The sequence below is a fragment of the Physeter macrocephalus genome, chromosome 18 (assembly GCF_002837175.3).
Source record: "Physeter macrocephalus isolate SW-GA chromosome 18, ASM283717v5, whole genome shotgun sequence".
NCBI lineage: Eukaryota > Metazoa > Chordata > Mammalia > Artiodactyla > Physeteridae > Physeter > Physeter macrocephalus.
This window is the reverse complement of record NC_041231.1, coordinates 40,836,220-40,850,520: the sequence shown is the minus strand read 5'-3', so window position 1 is coordinate 40,850,520 and position 14,301 is coordinate 40,836,220. Positions and strand designations below refer to the sequence as shown.

The window sequence follows — 14,301 nt, the reverse complement described above, 5'->3', positions numbered from 1 at the left end:
ACACTCTCTCTCACCGGTAGTACTTGTTAGTGGGATTTCTCTCTTCACCAAGGCTGCCTTTACTGTGCGAAGGACCTGTCAGCCTGGCTGCAACCAAATTTGATGGAGTCCTATCCAGAGACAAGGTTAAAAAAAAAACTCAGAAAACTGACAGCTGAAATCAGAATGCTGAATTAACAAAAAGGAAACAACCATTTTCTTTTTCTTTTCTTAAAAAGAAACACTCAGGGACTTTGCTGGTGGTCCAGTGGTTAATACTCCATGCTTCCACTGTAGGGACACCGGGTTCCATCCCTGGTCAGGGAACTAAATCCCACATGCCACACGGCGCGGCAGAAAAAACAAAACAACTCAAATATTTCTGAGCCTCTACTGTGCAGGAGGCTTTCCTCCAAAATCTGGGACTCTGTGGAAAAGGATAAACCAGGGCTGATCCCAGACAGCTTATGGTCACCACAGTGACCACAGGATTTAGTAACACAGCAAATGTCTGGGTCAGAAGAAAGCTTCAAAAGTAGCCACTCAATCTTTCCATTTCAGGTAGGAGGAAACAGAATCCCAGAAGTAAAAGACATGTTCAAAGTCACAGTCCTAGCACAAGGTAAGCTAGGATGAGACTTCAGATCTCCTGATACCTGGCTAAATATTCTTACTGCAAATATAAATATATACTACTATACATCATATACAAATGTAATATTACAGGCATACATTGTTTTATCTCTCTTTGCTTTATTAAACTTCACAGATACTGCATTTTTTACAAATTAAAGGTCTGTGGCAACTCTGAATCAAGCAAGTCTTTCGGCATCATTTTTACAACAGCATTTGCTCACTTCGCGTCTCTGTGTCACATTTTGGTAATTCTTGCAATATCTCAAACCTTTCCATTATTAATTTGTTGTGGTGATCTGTGATCAGTGATCTCTGTTGTTACTACTGTAATTATTTTGGGGTACCATGAACCACACCCATATGAGACAGCAAACTTAATAAATGTTGTGTGTGTTCTGACTGCTCCACTGACCAGCTATTCCCCCTCATCTTTCTCCCTCTCCTCAGGCCTCCCTATTTCCTGGGATACAACAATGCTGAAATTAGGCCAATTAATAACCCTACACTGGCCTCTAAGCATTCAAAGGAAAGTAAGAGTTGCATGTTTCTCGGTTTCAATCAAAAGCTACAAATGATTAAGCTCAGTGAGGAAGGCATGTTGAAAGTTGAGCTAGGCTACAAACTAGGCCTCTTGCACCAGTTAGCCAAGTTACGAAAGCAAAGGAAAAGTTCTTAAAGGAAATTAAAAGTGCTACTCCAGTGAACACAGGAATGATAACACAGTAAAACAACTTTATTGCTGATATGAAGAAACTGTTAGATAGAAGGTCAAACCATCTACAACATTCCCTTAAGCCAATGCCTAATCCAGAGCAAGGCCCTAACTCTCTTCAATTTTATGAAAGCTGAGAGAGGTGAAGAAGCTGCAGAATCAAAGTCTGAAGCTAGCAGAGTCTGGTTCATGAGGTTTAAGGAAAGAAGTCATCTCTATAAAAGTGCAAGGTGACGCAGCAAGTACTGATATACAAGCTGCAGCAAGTTATACAGAAGATTTAGCTAAGATTATTAATAAAAGTAGCTGTAACTAAACAACAGATTTTCAGTGTAGACAAAACATACTTATCATGGAAGAAGATGCCCTCCAAGGCTTTCACAACTAGAGAGGAGAAGTCAATGTCTGGTTTCAAAGTTTCAAAGGACAGACTGACTCTCTTGTTAGAGCTAATGTAGCTGATGACTTTAAGCTGAAGCCAGTGCTCATTTACTATTCTGAAAAATCCTAGGGCCCTTAAGAATTATGCTAAATCTACTCTGCCTGTGCTCAACAAATGGAACAACAAAGCCTGGATGACAGCACATCTGTTTACAACATGGTTTACTGAATATTTTAAGCCTGCTGTTGAGACCTACTGCTCAGAAAGAAAGATCTGGAAAATAGTACTGCTCACTGAAAATGTACCCAGTCACCCAAGAGCTCTAATGGAGATACACAAGATTTGTGTTGTTTTCATGTCTGCTGACACAACATCCATTCTGTAGCCCGGGGACCAAGGAGTAATTTCGACTTTCAAGTCTTATTATTTAAGAAATACATTTCGTAAGGCTACAGCTGCCACAATGATTCTTCTGATGGACCTGGGCAAATTCAATTGAAAACTTTCTGGAAAGGATTCATTATTCCGGATGCCATTAAGAACATTTGTGATTTGTGGAAAGAACATGAACATTAACAGAAGTTTAGAAAAAGTGGGTTTCAACCCTCATGGGTGACTTTGAGGGGTTTAAGACTTTAAACTACAGATGGGGTGGAAACAGCAAGAGAACTAGAATTAGAAGTAGAGCCTGAAGATGTGACTGAATTGCTACAATCTCATGATAAAACTTCAACAGTTGAGGACGTTGCTTCGTATGGATGAGTAGAGAAAGTAGTTTCTTTAGACGGAATCTACTCCTGGTGAAGATGCTATGAAGATTGTTGAAACAACAACAAAGGATTTAGAATATGACATAAACTTAGTTGATAAAGCAGCGTCAGGATTTGAGAGGACTGACTCCAATTCTGAAAGAAGTTCTGTGGGTAAAACGCTATCAAACAGCATCGCATGCTACAGAGAAATCATTAGTGAAAAGAAGAAAGAACTGATGGGGCAAACATCACTGCTGTCTTATTTTAGGAAACTGCCACGGCCACCCCAGCCTTCAGCAACCATCACCCTGACCAGTCAGCAGCATTAACAGAGGCAAGACCCTCCACCAGCACAAAGACTACAACTTGCTGAAGGCTCAGACGATGGTTAGCATTTTTAAGCAATAAAGTGTTTTTAAATTAAGGCCTATGCACTGTTTTTTTAGACCTAATACTACTGCACACTTAACTACAGTATACTGTGCATACAACTTTTATATGCACTGGGAAACCAAAAAATTGTGTGACTCACTTTAGTGTGATATTATTCACTTTATTGCAATAGTCTGGAAATGAACCTGCAGTATCTCCAAGGTATGCCTGTACATATATTTATATAGTACACGTTATATCTTTAATATACATTACACACAATATGATACACAATATATATGTATTTGTATAAAGCAATAAAAGTATACATCAGTGTTAAGTCTTAAAAATTGTTTCTTTTTAAATAAAGCCCTTCAGCTGCAATGAAGGGACTGGGTAAGAGTTAACACTACTCTCTTCAGAATCATATTATCACCTGTAAATATAATCTCGAAATGCAACATGCATCTTATTTTCTACTATACTGAAAAAATTTGGCAAATAATAAAGGTACAAGGATTTTAGACTTTTTTTTAACCTACCTCATCCGAAGGCTTGACTTAGTCATTTCATGATGTTCAATTTCTGCCTTTTTCATATAAAATATTTTCTTAATAGAATTTGCATCCTGTTAAAATAAAATTACTTGGCTTAGAAAAAGTATAGAGAAAATGGGCAGTTTAAAATGCCCGCAATCATGTACTGGACACTTTGTATGGCACTCCTTCCATCTGGAGTAGACTTCCATTCAATACCCAGAAAGCTGCATCCTCTAACCTTTCCACAAGCCTCCAAAACATCTCCATAATTAAATACAAGCTGAAAAGCCACCTAGCTCTTTCACAATTAGTCAGGTAAGAGACAAAGACCTAATGCTGAACAGGGAAAAACAGGGGTGAAAATAAAATGAACTCTACCTGTGTACACTAACCTTAAAACTGAAACAAAGGTTCACTTCTAAGATTAAAGATTAGGCATGTAAATTTAGGATGAATATACTTGCTTAAATTAACAGCATATATCAAATCCAAGTTTCCCTTCTCTCCAAAATTTAGTTTAGGAAACTTAATCAGACCAAGAAGTAAAATTCTTAACTGCATCAACAAACAATCAGTACTACACTATTAAAATGTCCTATCAAGGATTAAGAATACAAGGATTTCATTCCTGATTTCCACTCAAAGTTTCTTAAAAAGATGCAAGATAAAAGTTAAAATTAACTACCAAAAGAAACTGAATCAGCATTCTGTAAATCTAAATGATTTTACTCCCAAAAGATTTTCTGACCATCCTTTGCTAAGTTCCCAATGATATATTATTAATTCTAGAAATTTCTACAAGCAACTGTCATTACAGTTCATTATGTAGGACTACAAAACTTCTAGGAGAGAACTGCAAAGCAATGAAATAGTCATTTTACATTGTGTACTATACTACATAGATTGATTTTTGTATCAGTGAGGTTTAAATGCAGGGACTACATCAATATTTAACTACAAAGTGGATCAAAAATAAACCTTGTCTGGCACAGAGAAAGACATACAGATGAATGGATTAGAACCAAGAATCCAGAAATAAACCCATACATCTAGAGTCAACTGATTTTCAACAGGGTTGCCAAGACAATTCAATGGGGAAAGAATAGTCTTTTCAACATAAGGCACTGGGACAAATGAATACCCCATGGCAAAGGAATGTGGACTCCTACCTCACGCCTACCTCATGTATATAAAAATTAATTCAAAATGGCTCAAAGACCTAAATGTAAGAGCTAAACTATAAAATTCTTAGAAGAAAACGTAGGTGTAAATCTTCGCAGCCTTGGATTAAGTAATGGTTTCTTAGATAAGACACTAAAAGCACAAGCAACCTAAGAAAAGACTGAACCAAAAGTAAATACTTTATTAAAATTAAAGACTTTCTTTTTTTTTTTTTTTTGCTGCACCACTCAGCATGAGGGATCTTAGTTTCCCGACCAGGGAGGAAACCCGTGCCCCATGCAGTGGAAGCACAGTGTCCTAACCACCGGACTGCCAGGGTATTCCCCAAATTAAAAACTTTTGTGCAGCAAAGGATACTATCATGAAAATGAAAAGACAATCCATAGAATGGGAGAAAATACTTGTAAATCATATGTCTGGTCTAATGTCCAGACTATGTAAAGTACTCTAACAACTCTACTTTTCATTAAAAGACAGATAACCCAATTAAAAAATGGGCTAAAGATCTGAACAGACTTTTTTTTTTAAAGAAGACATATGAATGGCCAATATGCACATGAAAAGATGTTCAACATCACTAATCATTAGAAAATGCTAATCAGGGAGTTCCCTGGTGGCCTAGTGGTTAGGATTCCAGGCTTTTACTGCCATGGCCTGAGTTCAATCCCTGGTGAGAGAACTGAGGTCACGCAAGCTGCATGGCACAGCCAAAAAAAAAAAAAAAAAAAAGCTAATCAAAACCATAATGAGATAGTACTTCATACCCACTAGAATGGCTATAATAAAAACAAAACCAAAAGTAGAAACAAGCATTGGTGAGGATGTAGAGAAATTACACTTGCACATTGCTAGTGGGAATGCTGGTGCAGTGGCTCGAAAAACAATTTGGTGGGGACTTCCATGGTGGCACAGTGGTTAAGGATCCGCCTGCCAATGCAGGGGACATGGGTTTGAGCCCTGATCTGGGAAGATTCCACATGCCGCGGAGCAACTAAGCCCGTGCGCCCCAACTACTGAGCCTGCGCTCTAGACCCCGTGAGCCACAACTACTGAGCCCACACACCCTAGAGCCCACATGCTGCAACTACTGAGCCTGCGTGCCTCAACTACTGAAGCCCACGTGCCTAGAGCCCGTGGCTCCACAACAAGAGAAGCCCACACACGGCAATGAAGAGTAGCCCCCGCCTGCCACAACTGGAGAAAGCCCAAGTGCAGCAACGAAGACCCAACGCAGCCAAAAGAAAAGCAAAACAAACAAACAAAAACACAACAATTTGGTGGTTCCTCAAAAAAATGAAAAATATAGTTACCATGTGGCTCAGCAATTCCATTCCCAGGTATGTATTCAAGAAAAATAAAAATATATGTCTACATAAAAACTTATACATGGGGCTTCCTTGGTGGTGCAATGGTGGAGAATCTGCCTGTCAATGCAGGGGACACGGGCTCAAACCCTGGTCCGGGAAGATCCCACATGCCGCGGAGCAACTAAGCCCATGCGCCACAACCACTGAGCCTGTGCTCTAGAGCCCACGAGCCACAACTACTGAAGACAGCGTGCCTAGAGCCCGTGCCCTGCAACAAGAGAAGCCACTGCAATGAGAAGCCCGCGCACCACAACAAAGAGTAGCCCCTGCTCGCCACAATTAGAGAAAGCCCATGCACAGCAACGAAGACCCAACACAGCCAAAAATAATAAAATAAATTTATTTTTTAAAAAAACTTACACATGAATGCTCATAGCAGCATTATTTATAATAGCCCAAAAGTGCAAGCAACCCAATGCCTAGCAACTGATGAATGGGTAAATGAAACATGATATATACATTTAATTGAACACTATCTGGGAATAAAAAGAAATACATGCTACAAAATAAATACCTTGAAAACATGATACTAAGTGAAAGAAGCCAGTCACAAAGGACCACAAATTGTATAATTCCATTTATATGAAATGTTGAAAATAGGCAAATTCAGAGAGACAGAAAGTAGACTGGTGGTTGCCTAGGGTTAGGGAGGTTGGGAGGAAATGGAGAGTGACTGCTAATTCATTGTGGTGATGGCTACACAACTTGGTGAATATACTAAAAGCCATTAAATTATACACTTTGGGTAAAATGTATGGTATGTGAATTTTATCTCAATAAATGTTGTTATATAAAAATATTGGTCTCTACTCTTATCAATGAAAGCAACAACAACAAAACTAACCTTGAATACTTGAGAACCAGGCTCATTATAAGTTTTGGCATTTTTTGCTAGGAGATCTATATCTTTGGCCATTGCATGAACACTCTTGTAGCTTCCATTCTATAGTAAACAACAAAATATAGCAGTTCTTCTTAAGCAACATGACCTTTAAAAAAAAAACCTCTACGTAATTTTAAACTGTCACCATATTCTAAGACTTCATTGGAAAGTACACGTGTGAATATATAAAGTCATCTTCTCTTTTATAAAATATTACTATGGTCTACTTACAAAGCAGTTTTTGAGATAGGTAACAAAACCAGAGCTACACTATTCTTATAAAAACAACTTATACTTTTTAAAAAATCAAAAAAGGTAAAAGTTGTTTTATTTAGCAAACATATAGTGTTTACTGTGCCAACCACTGTTCTAAATGCTTCATGAATACTAATTCATTAAAGAGTATAGACTTTGGAGCCAGACTGTCTGGATTCAAATCCTAACTTTTCTCATTAGTTGATGACTCAGGCAAGTGACTTACCATCTCTGTGCTTCAGTTTTCTTATCTGTAAAATGGGAATAATAACAGTATCTACCTCATAGAGGTGTTATAAGAATTAATTAGCTAACACATAGGAATTCTATCTAGGTAAGTGTTACTTGCTGCTATTACTGCTGAAGACACAGGGAGGAGGGCACTCAAAGAAAACAAAGTCTCTATTTTCACTAACCTTACACTCTTAATGTCTGTTGTAGGTAACTTTTACTCTGAGAGATCCTAAAACTATTTGGAAGCAAATAAAAATAAACAACAAAGCCTTTGTTCCCAATGTACTTTTCACAATCAGAAATGGCGATGACCAATGCGCTTTAATTTTTGTCCTAAGGTCAAGATTTACTATGCCAATAAAAATTCTCCTTTCCTTCCTACAGAAAAAAATGCAAAAGGGACGCTGTGTTTACTCCTCCAACGCTATACTCAGTAACATCTCTAATTTGTTTACGTTATATTGCTAGTAACTCCTTACAGAGATACCTGCTTCTCTGTTTTTCTAAAAGGCCCTAAAAAATGACCACAGGCCAATCTGCCCTAAATGATGTTATTTTTACATATGGTCACCTTCATACCTGTATCCTCTGGGCAATGGTCTTGAGGTCTATAGGCTCCTTAATTATTGCATAATAGTCTGGATATTGCTGGAAGACAAAACCCAAGCATGCTTAATAAGTAAAAGTATCCAGCTAATGAGAAAACAAGGAAGTATACTGACTATCTGTTAATCAACTGAGCAGCTTTGTGAGATTAAGGCTAAAGACACAGTTATACAGCATATTGTTTGTTATATTTGAAGCAGAAAACATTTGATTTTTACAAGCTTCATGAGAGACCCAACAGCACGTTGTAGGACTTTACAGTTAGTATTTGGTAATTATCATTATATAACTAATACACCAGAATTTAATGTTTTAAAATTTTCTAAATTTACAGATCACACAATTTTAAATTTAAGATCCCAAGATATCTATGCCAGGAAATGAAGCAAAAGAACGTTTTTGAAGGGTTTATTATAAGCTCTTTTAATTTAGCAATCTAAATAGCACAATTATATCCTATTTCATATAAAATACTAAGGATCTACAAGAAGTCAGGTTGCAAGATGTTAGCTTCATGTCTAACTTAATGCTTCTACTTATCTCAGTCAAAATAATTTTTTTCAAAATAAAACACATTTTCAATGAAAATACATTAAAGAATCAAAGCAAAATTATAACAATTTCTGATTTCTTATCAAATATTAGCTCAACAAAAGAAAAAGAGTTAAACATGTTAGAAGAATATACTCGAAGGGTTTCACAAAGCCTGGAGTTCATTCACTGCCCTGAGTCTTTCCTACAGGTTTTATTCCTTGGAGAAAATAATTGAAGTCAACCAAAAATCAAAAGTTGGTCTCTTCAGTGGGGGACAAGTGTCAAGGGAAGTCAGACTGTGCTCTCCAGGCTCTTCCTACCTGTTCAAATCCTTGGAGCCCCAAAAACAAAAACAACAGCAACGAGAGACCACAGCGTTCACTCAATTACTGGGCTAAAGGGATGATCTCATTTCATCTGATCCCTCAGCTTACCCCTCTCTATTTTCTTAACCCTACTCCTTTCCTTCCTTAGATCAAACCCCTTGCCTACCCCTTCTCTTCAAGAATTCTACTTCTGAGAAACAATTCAGAAGACAAATTATGGCAGAGATGCCCAGGCTAGGGTACAGCATAAACCAAGCTGTTGGCCCAGGTATTCCCAATCTACCTCTCCCATTTAGCCAGTCTCACTCAGGAAAAGATTTATAAAGGAAAGGAAAGGAAAGGAAAGACCTTCCAGGTCTCAGTCCTTGTTGTCTTTCAAACTGTCACACCCCAAGGGACCAATGGGAATCTGCTTTCCCATATCAACTCCTGCTGCATGGTGTCCCTGAAAACCCTCCCAGAATGGCGGAACTGGGTAGTAATGTTTTAGTCATCCAACTCACCCTTGATGGCTTGATCACTACTGATTGTATCATGCAGAGTAAGAATAAATCCTGAGTAAAGACTGTACTCTTTTCTTATTCCTTTATTGTGGTAAAAAATACATAAAATTTACCATTTAACCTTTTTAAGTATACAGTTCAGTGGCTTTAAATACATTCACATTATTGTGCAACCATCACCATCATCCATCTCCAGAACTTTTCACCTTCCCAAACTGAAACTCCATACCCATTAAACAACAGCTATCCACCTTCTCCTCCTGTCATCCCCTGGAAACCACAATTTTACCTTTTCTCTCTATGAATTTGCCTACTCTAAGTACCTCCTAAAAGAGGAATCATACAATATTTGCTCTTTTGTGACTGGCTTATTTCACTCAGCATAATGTGCTCAGGGTTCATTCTTACTGCAGCATGGGTCAGAATTTCATTCTTCTTAAAGGCTGAATGATACTCCATTGTTTGTATATACTACATTTTATTTATTCATTCACATGTAGAGGAACACCTGGGTTGCTTCCATGTTTCAGCTATTGTGAATAATACTGCTATGAACATGGTTGTACAAATACCTCTTTGAGACCTTGCTTACACTCTTTTGGGTATACATCCAAAGTAGAATTGCTGGATCATATGATAATTCTATGTTTTATTTTTGAAGAATTGTCTTACTGGTTTTTCCTTTCCTTGAAATTTTAAATATATGACCAATATAATCTTTATATTTTTCTAATCAGATCCATGCTTAGGACAGCAGTGGTCAGATATGCTTTATTTCTAATGTTGTAATTGTCCTACAACTAGTCACATTGTAAATAACTAGTCTTGTTGATGACTGATGGGTAAAGCTGCATGCTACCCATCAGTCAACAAGCACTTCTTGCAAACCTCTGACATGCTGGGTTCCAATTACATGGTAGGGACACAAAAGAAAATATGTCAGTCCTTGTCCTTAAGAGTTAGATAAAAAAAAGAAAATGGTCACAATGGAGTTAAGCATTAGAGTACCTCTAAAAGTATATCTTTATCTAGAAATATAGGAATGCAGAGACCATAGAAATTTTTGTAGTTCCAAAGGCTAAAGTGGAACTTTAGCTATGTTAATTGCTTCTTGGATGTGAAGCCACAAGGGGTTCTAACACTTTTAAAGGGTTTCATTGGTCTAGAAACCCTCTTCCTCTTTGGGGTAGAAGAGTACTTATTAGGTCTCTCTCTCTTCTTTATCACCAGACGATCAAAGAGAACTAAGAGAGGAAGAACTCATTTATCTTCCTCTTATTCTGTCTCCTGAGTAGAGAATGTGGCTTCTCTTTTATAAATAAAAGGTTTAGTTTAGCTGCTTATTTTATCTTTTTCTCCCCCCTCCCCTATTTGATCATTTAAGAATTACTAATATTAGAAACAACCCAAATGTCCATCAACAAATGAATGGATAAACAAAAAGTAGTAATATGTGGTATATACATACAATGGATTCAGCCTTAAAGAGGAAGGAAATCCTGACACATACTACAACGTGGATAAACCGTGACTATACTACGCTAAGTGAAATAAGCCAGACACAAAAGAACAAATACTTTATGATTCCTCTTAAATGAGGTACTTAGAGTAGTCAAATTCATAGAAGCAGAACTGTGGTTTCCAGGGACTGGCAGGAGGGAAAAGTGGAGAGTTATTTTTTAATGGGTAGGAAAATGAAAAAGTTCTGGAGATGGATGGTAGTGATAGTTGCACAATAATATGAATGTACTTAATGCCACTGAACTGTACACTTAAAATGGTTAAAAGGTAAATCTTATGTTATTGTTTATTTTACGACCATAGAAACAAAAAACAAAAAGAATTACCAATCAAAAAAACAAGAACACAATTTAAAAAAAAATCCACAACCTTTTGCTGAAGTAAAATGACAGAATATATCCTATGTGCTTACTGCTGAGGCCATGAGGAGGATCTCTTGGCTATCTCCAATGCCTTGCATTAGCCTTACTTTATTTACTAAGAACTAACAGAATTTCTGAAGTACTTAAAAAAAAAAAACCAAAAAACACTTTAATCCACCTGTCTTCAACTGCATCACTTACCACTTTAGAAGGCAGTTTCTGAAAAAGTTCGCTAATGAGACGTCCTGATGGATTTGTGGCTACAACTATGGCTTCAAGAAGCTGCTCCAGGATCTCCTTCAAGTAACTTGGAGAAGACTGGGAAGAGGTGGTTGTAAGGAATGAGAGAGGGAAGAAATAAGTACCTTGGTGAGAGAAATCCAAAAATAAATGCTGATATTAAACAGCTTCTAAAATTTTAAAGCTAATTCAAAAGAGCAACTTCTAAACAATACTTATTTTAAGTACAATTTTCAAGAATACCACAGAAATTCTCTGATGCTGGTCATGAGGGGTTACACTCCCAGGACAGCATATTTGAAACTAATGAGGCCACTCATATTATTTCAGTAACTAAATCCTTTGAATCAGGTCCTCTTACTGAACTCTATTCACAGCAAACACTGCAACAGTGAAGTTAAAGTGCCATATGTGTGAAATGATGGAAATGCATACCTTTCAAGGGTCTGAGTAACTGAGATGGAGAAAATGTGCCCCATGATACCTGGCCATTTCTATATCTGCTGTTCACGTCTACTGAAGTCTTGGTATTCTGGTGGAACAACTACATACTTCTAGAACTACATACTTTTAACTATGGGGTGCTCTGCCAGATCTAACAAACGAATTCAAGTTATATCAAAATTGAATGGAGATTAAGCCAATTGATGCAATCACTTCTGCTCTCCACACTGGCTGGCTTACTCCTCTTACCTTAGTCACTGTTTCAATATGGGAAAAGATATGTCCCAAAGAGTAGGTGGCCAGGGAGGGTCTAAGTCTGAAGCCAGTTTCTATGGCAGCAGTCCCCAAGCTTTTTGGCCCCAGGGACTGGTTTCGTGGAAGAAAATTTTTCCACAGATGGGGGGGGTGGTCAGGCGGTAATGCGAGCAATGCAGAGGATGGTTCAGGCGGTAATGAGAGCAATGGGGAGCGGCAGATGGAAGCTTCGCTCGCTCGCCTGCCACTCACCTCCTGCTGCGCAGCCCAGTTCCTAACAGGCCATGGATCCCTGTTCTACAGTCAGAAATTGGATGTCTCAGTCAAGGTTTATATTAAATAGTACTTAAGTGCAAACCATGTTTTGGGCATATAAAGTAAAGATTAATGGTTAATTCTGGTTTAAATCATAAAAGCACTAGTATTTTTGTCCTAATCCAACAGAAGTCGTATTTAGTAAAGTCTCAATTTTAAAGTCCAACATTAAGCCCAGAGAGAGGGTACTGACATCTCTTGAGCCTACCAGCACAGCACCTGGCAAACAGACACGCAATAAATATTTAACATATATGTGATTAGCTGAGACTCCCCAACCACCTAAGCTTAGAGAAGAACCAAGATAACACTGATGAAAGCAGATGAAAATACTCGTATTTAAGTCATTTACTTACTAGTTAAAACATGACACCACAGAGTAAGCTTCAAAGAGGTGAGTTATGTCCTGCAGCCAAGATTCCTCTTCTCCCAACCCAACCAGCTACTTTGGAAAAATGTTGCAGATGACAAAGGGAGCAGGGAGTATGAATGCATTCACATAGCTTATTCTTTGGGTGTCTTACTATTTAGTTGCAGAGGAGAGATGCAATTCCTTTTACTGTTCTTTTTCCTCTTTTTAAACGTGTGTTCATTCAGCAAGTATTTTTCAGTACCTACATGTCGGGCAGAGTCTAGATGCCAGAATAGGTGAACAAGGTGATATCTTTTGTGGAGCTATCATTTTACTTGAGGAAAACAGAAAGTAAACACATAAACTAATTCTAAATATGTTATTTCACATATAGTGATAAAAACTATAGATCACAGAACAGAGTGATGTTATGATAGGAAGGGAGGAGCACAGAGCAAACAATTTGACAGAGTGGTTAGGAAAGTCTTCTCTCAGTTTACATTATTTTAAGTGATGTTAGAATAATGCAGAAGACATAGTCACAGGCAGAGTCAAAGGAAGCAGAAGTAAGAGCAACTGCAAAATTCCAGAGGCAGGAACACACCTGGCATGTTCTAGGAACCAGCCTAACCCATAAAAATATTCCTAACTAAAGTGATTCCATCAACTTTCCAACTTTCAATCACAACACTGCCTACCCTTACAAAACATCTCAATATAGCAATACTGGACCAGCCTTGATAATATGAAGATTCTCTTTAAAACTGAGCAGGAAATATGCATTAATGTAAGAGCAATACATGAAAGCAACCATGCATGTTACACATAGTGCAGGATGTCCTAGGATCCCTTGTAACTGGAGTGGGGCTCACTGGCTGCGTGTCCCTCTACCCTCCCACTTACCAACACAACTGCGCAGAAAGCCCACCTGCCCACAGTGGCCAAGAGAAATCACAGGCAGGGGCCTCGTCCACCTCCCAGTAGCCTATTATCTATTACCTATTCCAGTGGCACACTTACTCCTTCGGTCACTGTGCCTTGATTGTCTTGCCCATCTTCATCATCATCTTCATCATCTGCTTCTCCTTTCTGAACAAACTCATTTCTTGTTCGAAGGTACAAATCCCAGAGTTTGCAAGCAGCTTTATATTCAGGAGAATCTGGCTGTACATTAGCAAGGAGAAGAGAAAAAAAATATCACTTTAGTATTTTATTGTAAATCACTTACTACTTTTAAAGCATCCTGTTCCAGCAGATTGGTATTCTAAGATATAACTTTGAAAACTCTCTTACAAATTAAATTCTTACAAGTAAAAGATACATGGGCCTCCATTCCTCTTCTGAAGAACTAAGTGTATGTTTTAAAGGCTTTCTGGAATCAAATTATTTATTTATGCCCTATCTCATTACAGAAAGACTTGAAGAAAAAAATAAATGATTTGCTAAATAAAGGATAATTATTACTAATACACTAAGAAAAGCAATTTAAAGGATAAGACCCAACTTAAGGGATACAAGACTAAAGGACAGAAACTAATGATTGTCCTGAT

General features: G+C 37.8%; 1 protein-coding gene across 21 annotated transcripts in view; it reads right to left on the bottom strand.

Moving 5' to 3' along the window:
- PBRM1 (polybromo 1) overlaps nt 1–14,301 on the bottom strand; it is a 101,951-nt gene that overhangs the window by 72,683 nt on the left and 14,967 nt on the right. For all 21 annotated transcript variants that reach the window (XM_055079844.1, XM_007116595.4, XM_055079851.1 and 18 more), the window contains 6 exons: nt 13,772–13,915; nt 11,347–11,463; nt 7,873–7,941; nt 6,766–6,864; nt 3,376–3,461; nt 15–110 (listed from right to left, as the gene is read on the bottom strand). In XM_055079844.1, coding sequence (XP_054935819.1) covers nt 15–110; nt 3,376–3,461; nt 6,766–6,864; nt 7,873–7,941; nt 11,347–11,463; nt 13,772–13,915 — 611 coding nt within the window. The remainder of the gene's footprint in view (nt 1–14; nt 111–3,375; nt 3,462–6,765; nt 6,865–7,872; nt 7,942–11,346; nt 11,464–13,771; nt 13,916–14,301) is intronic.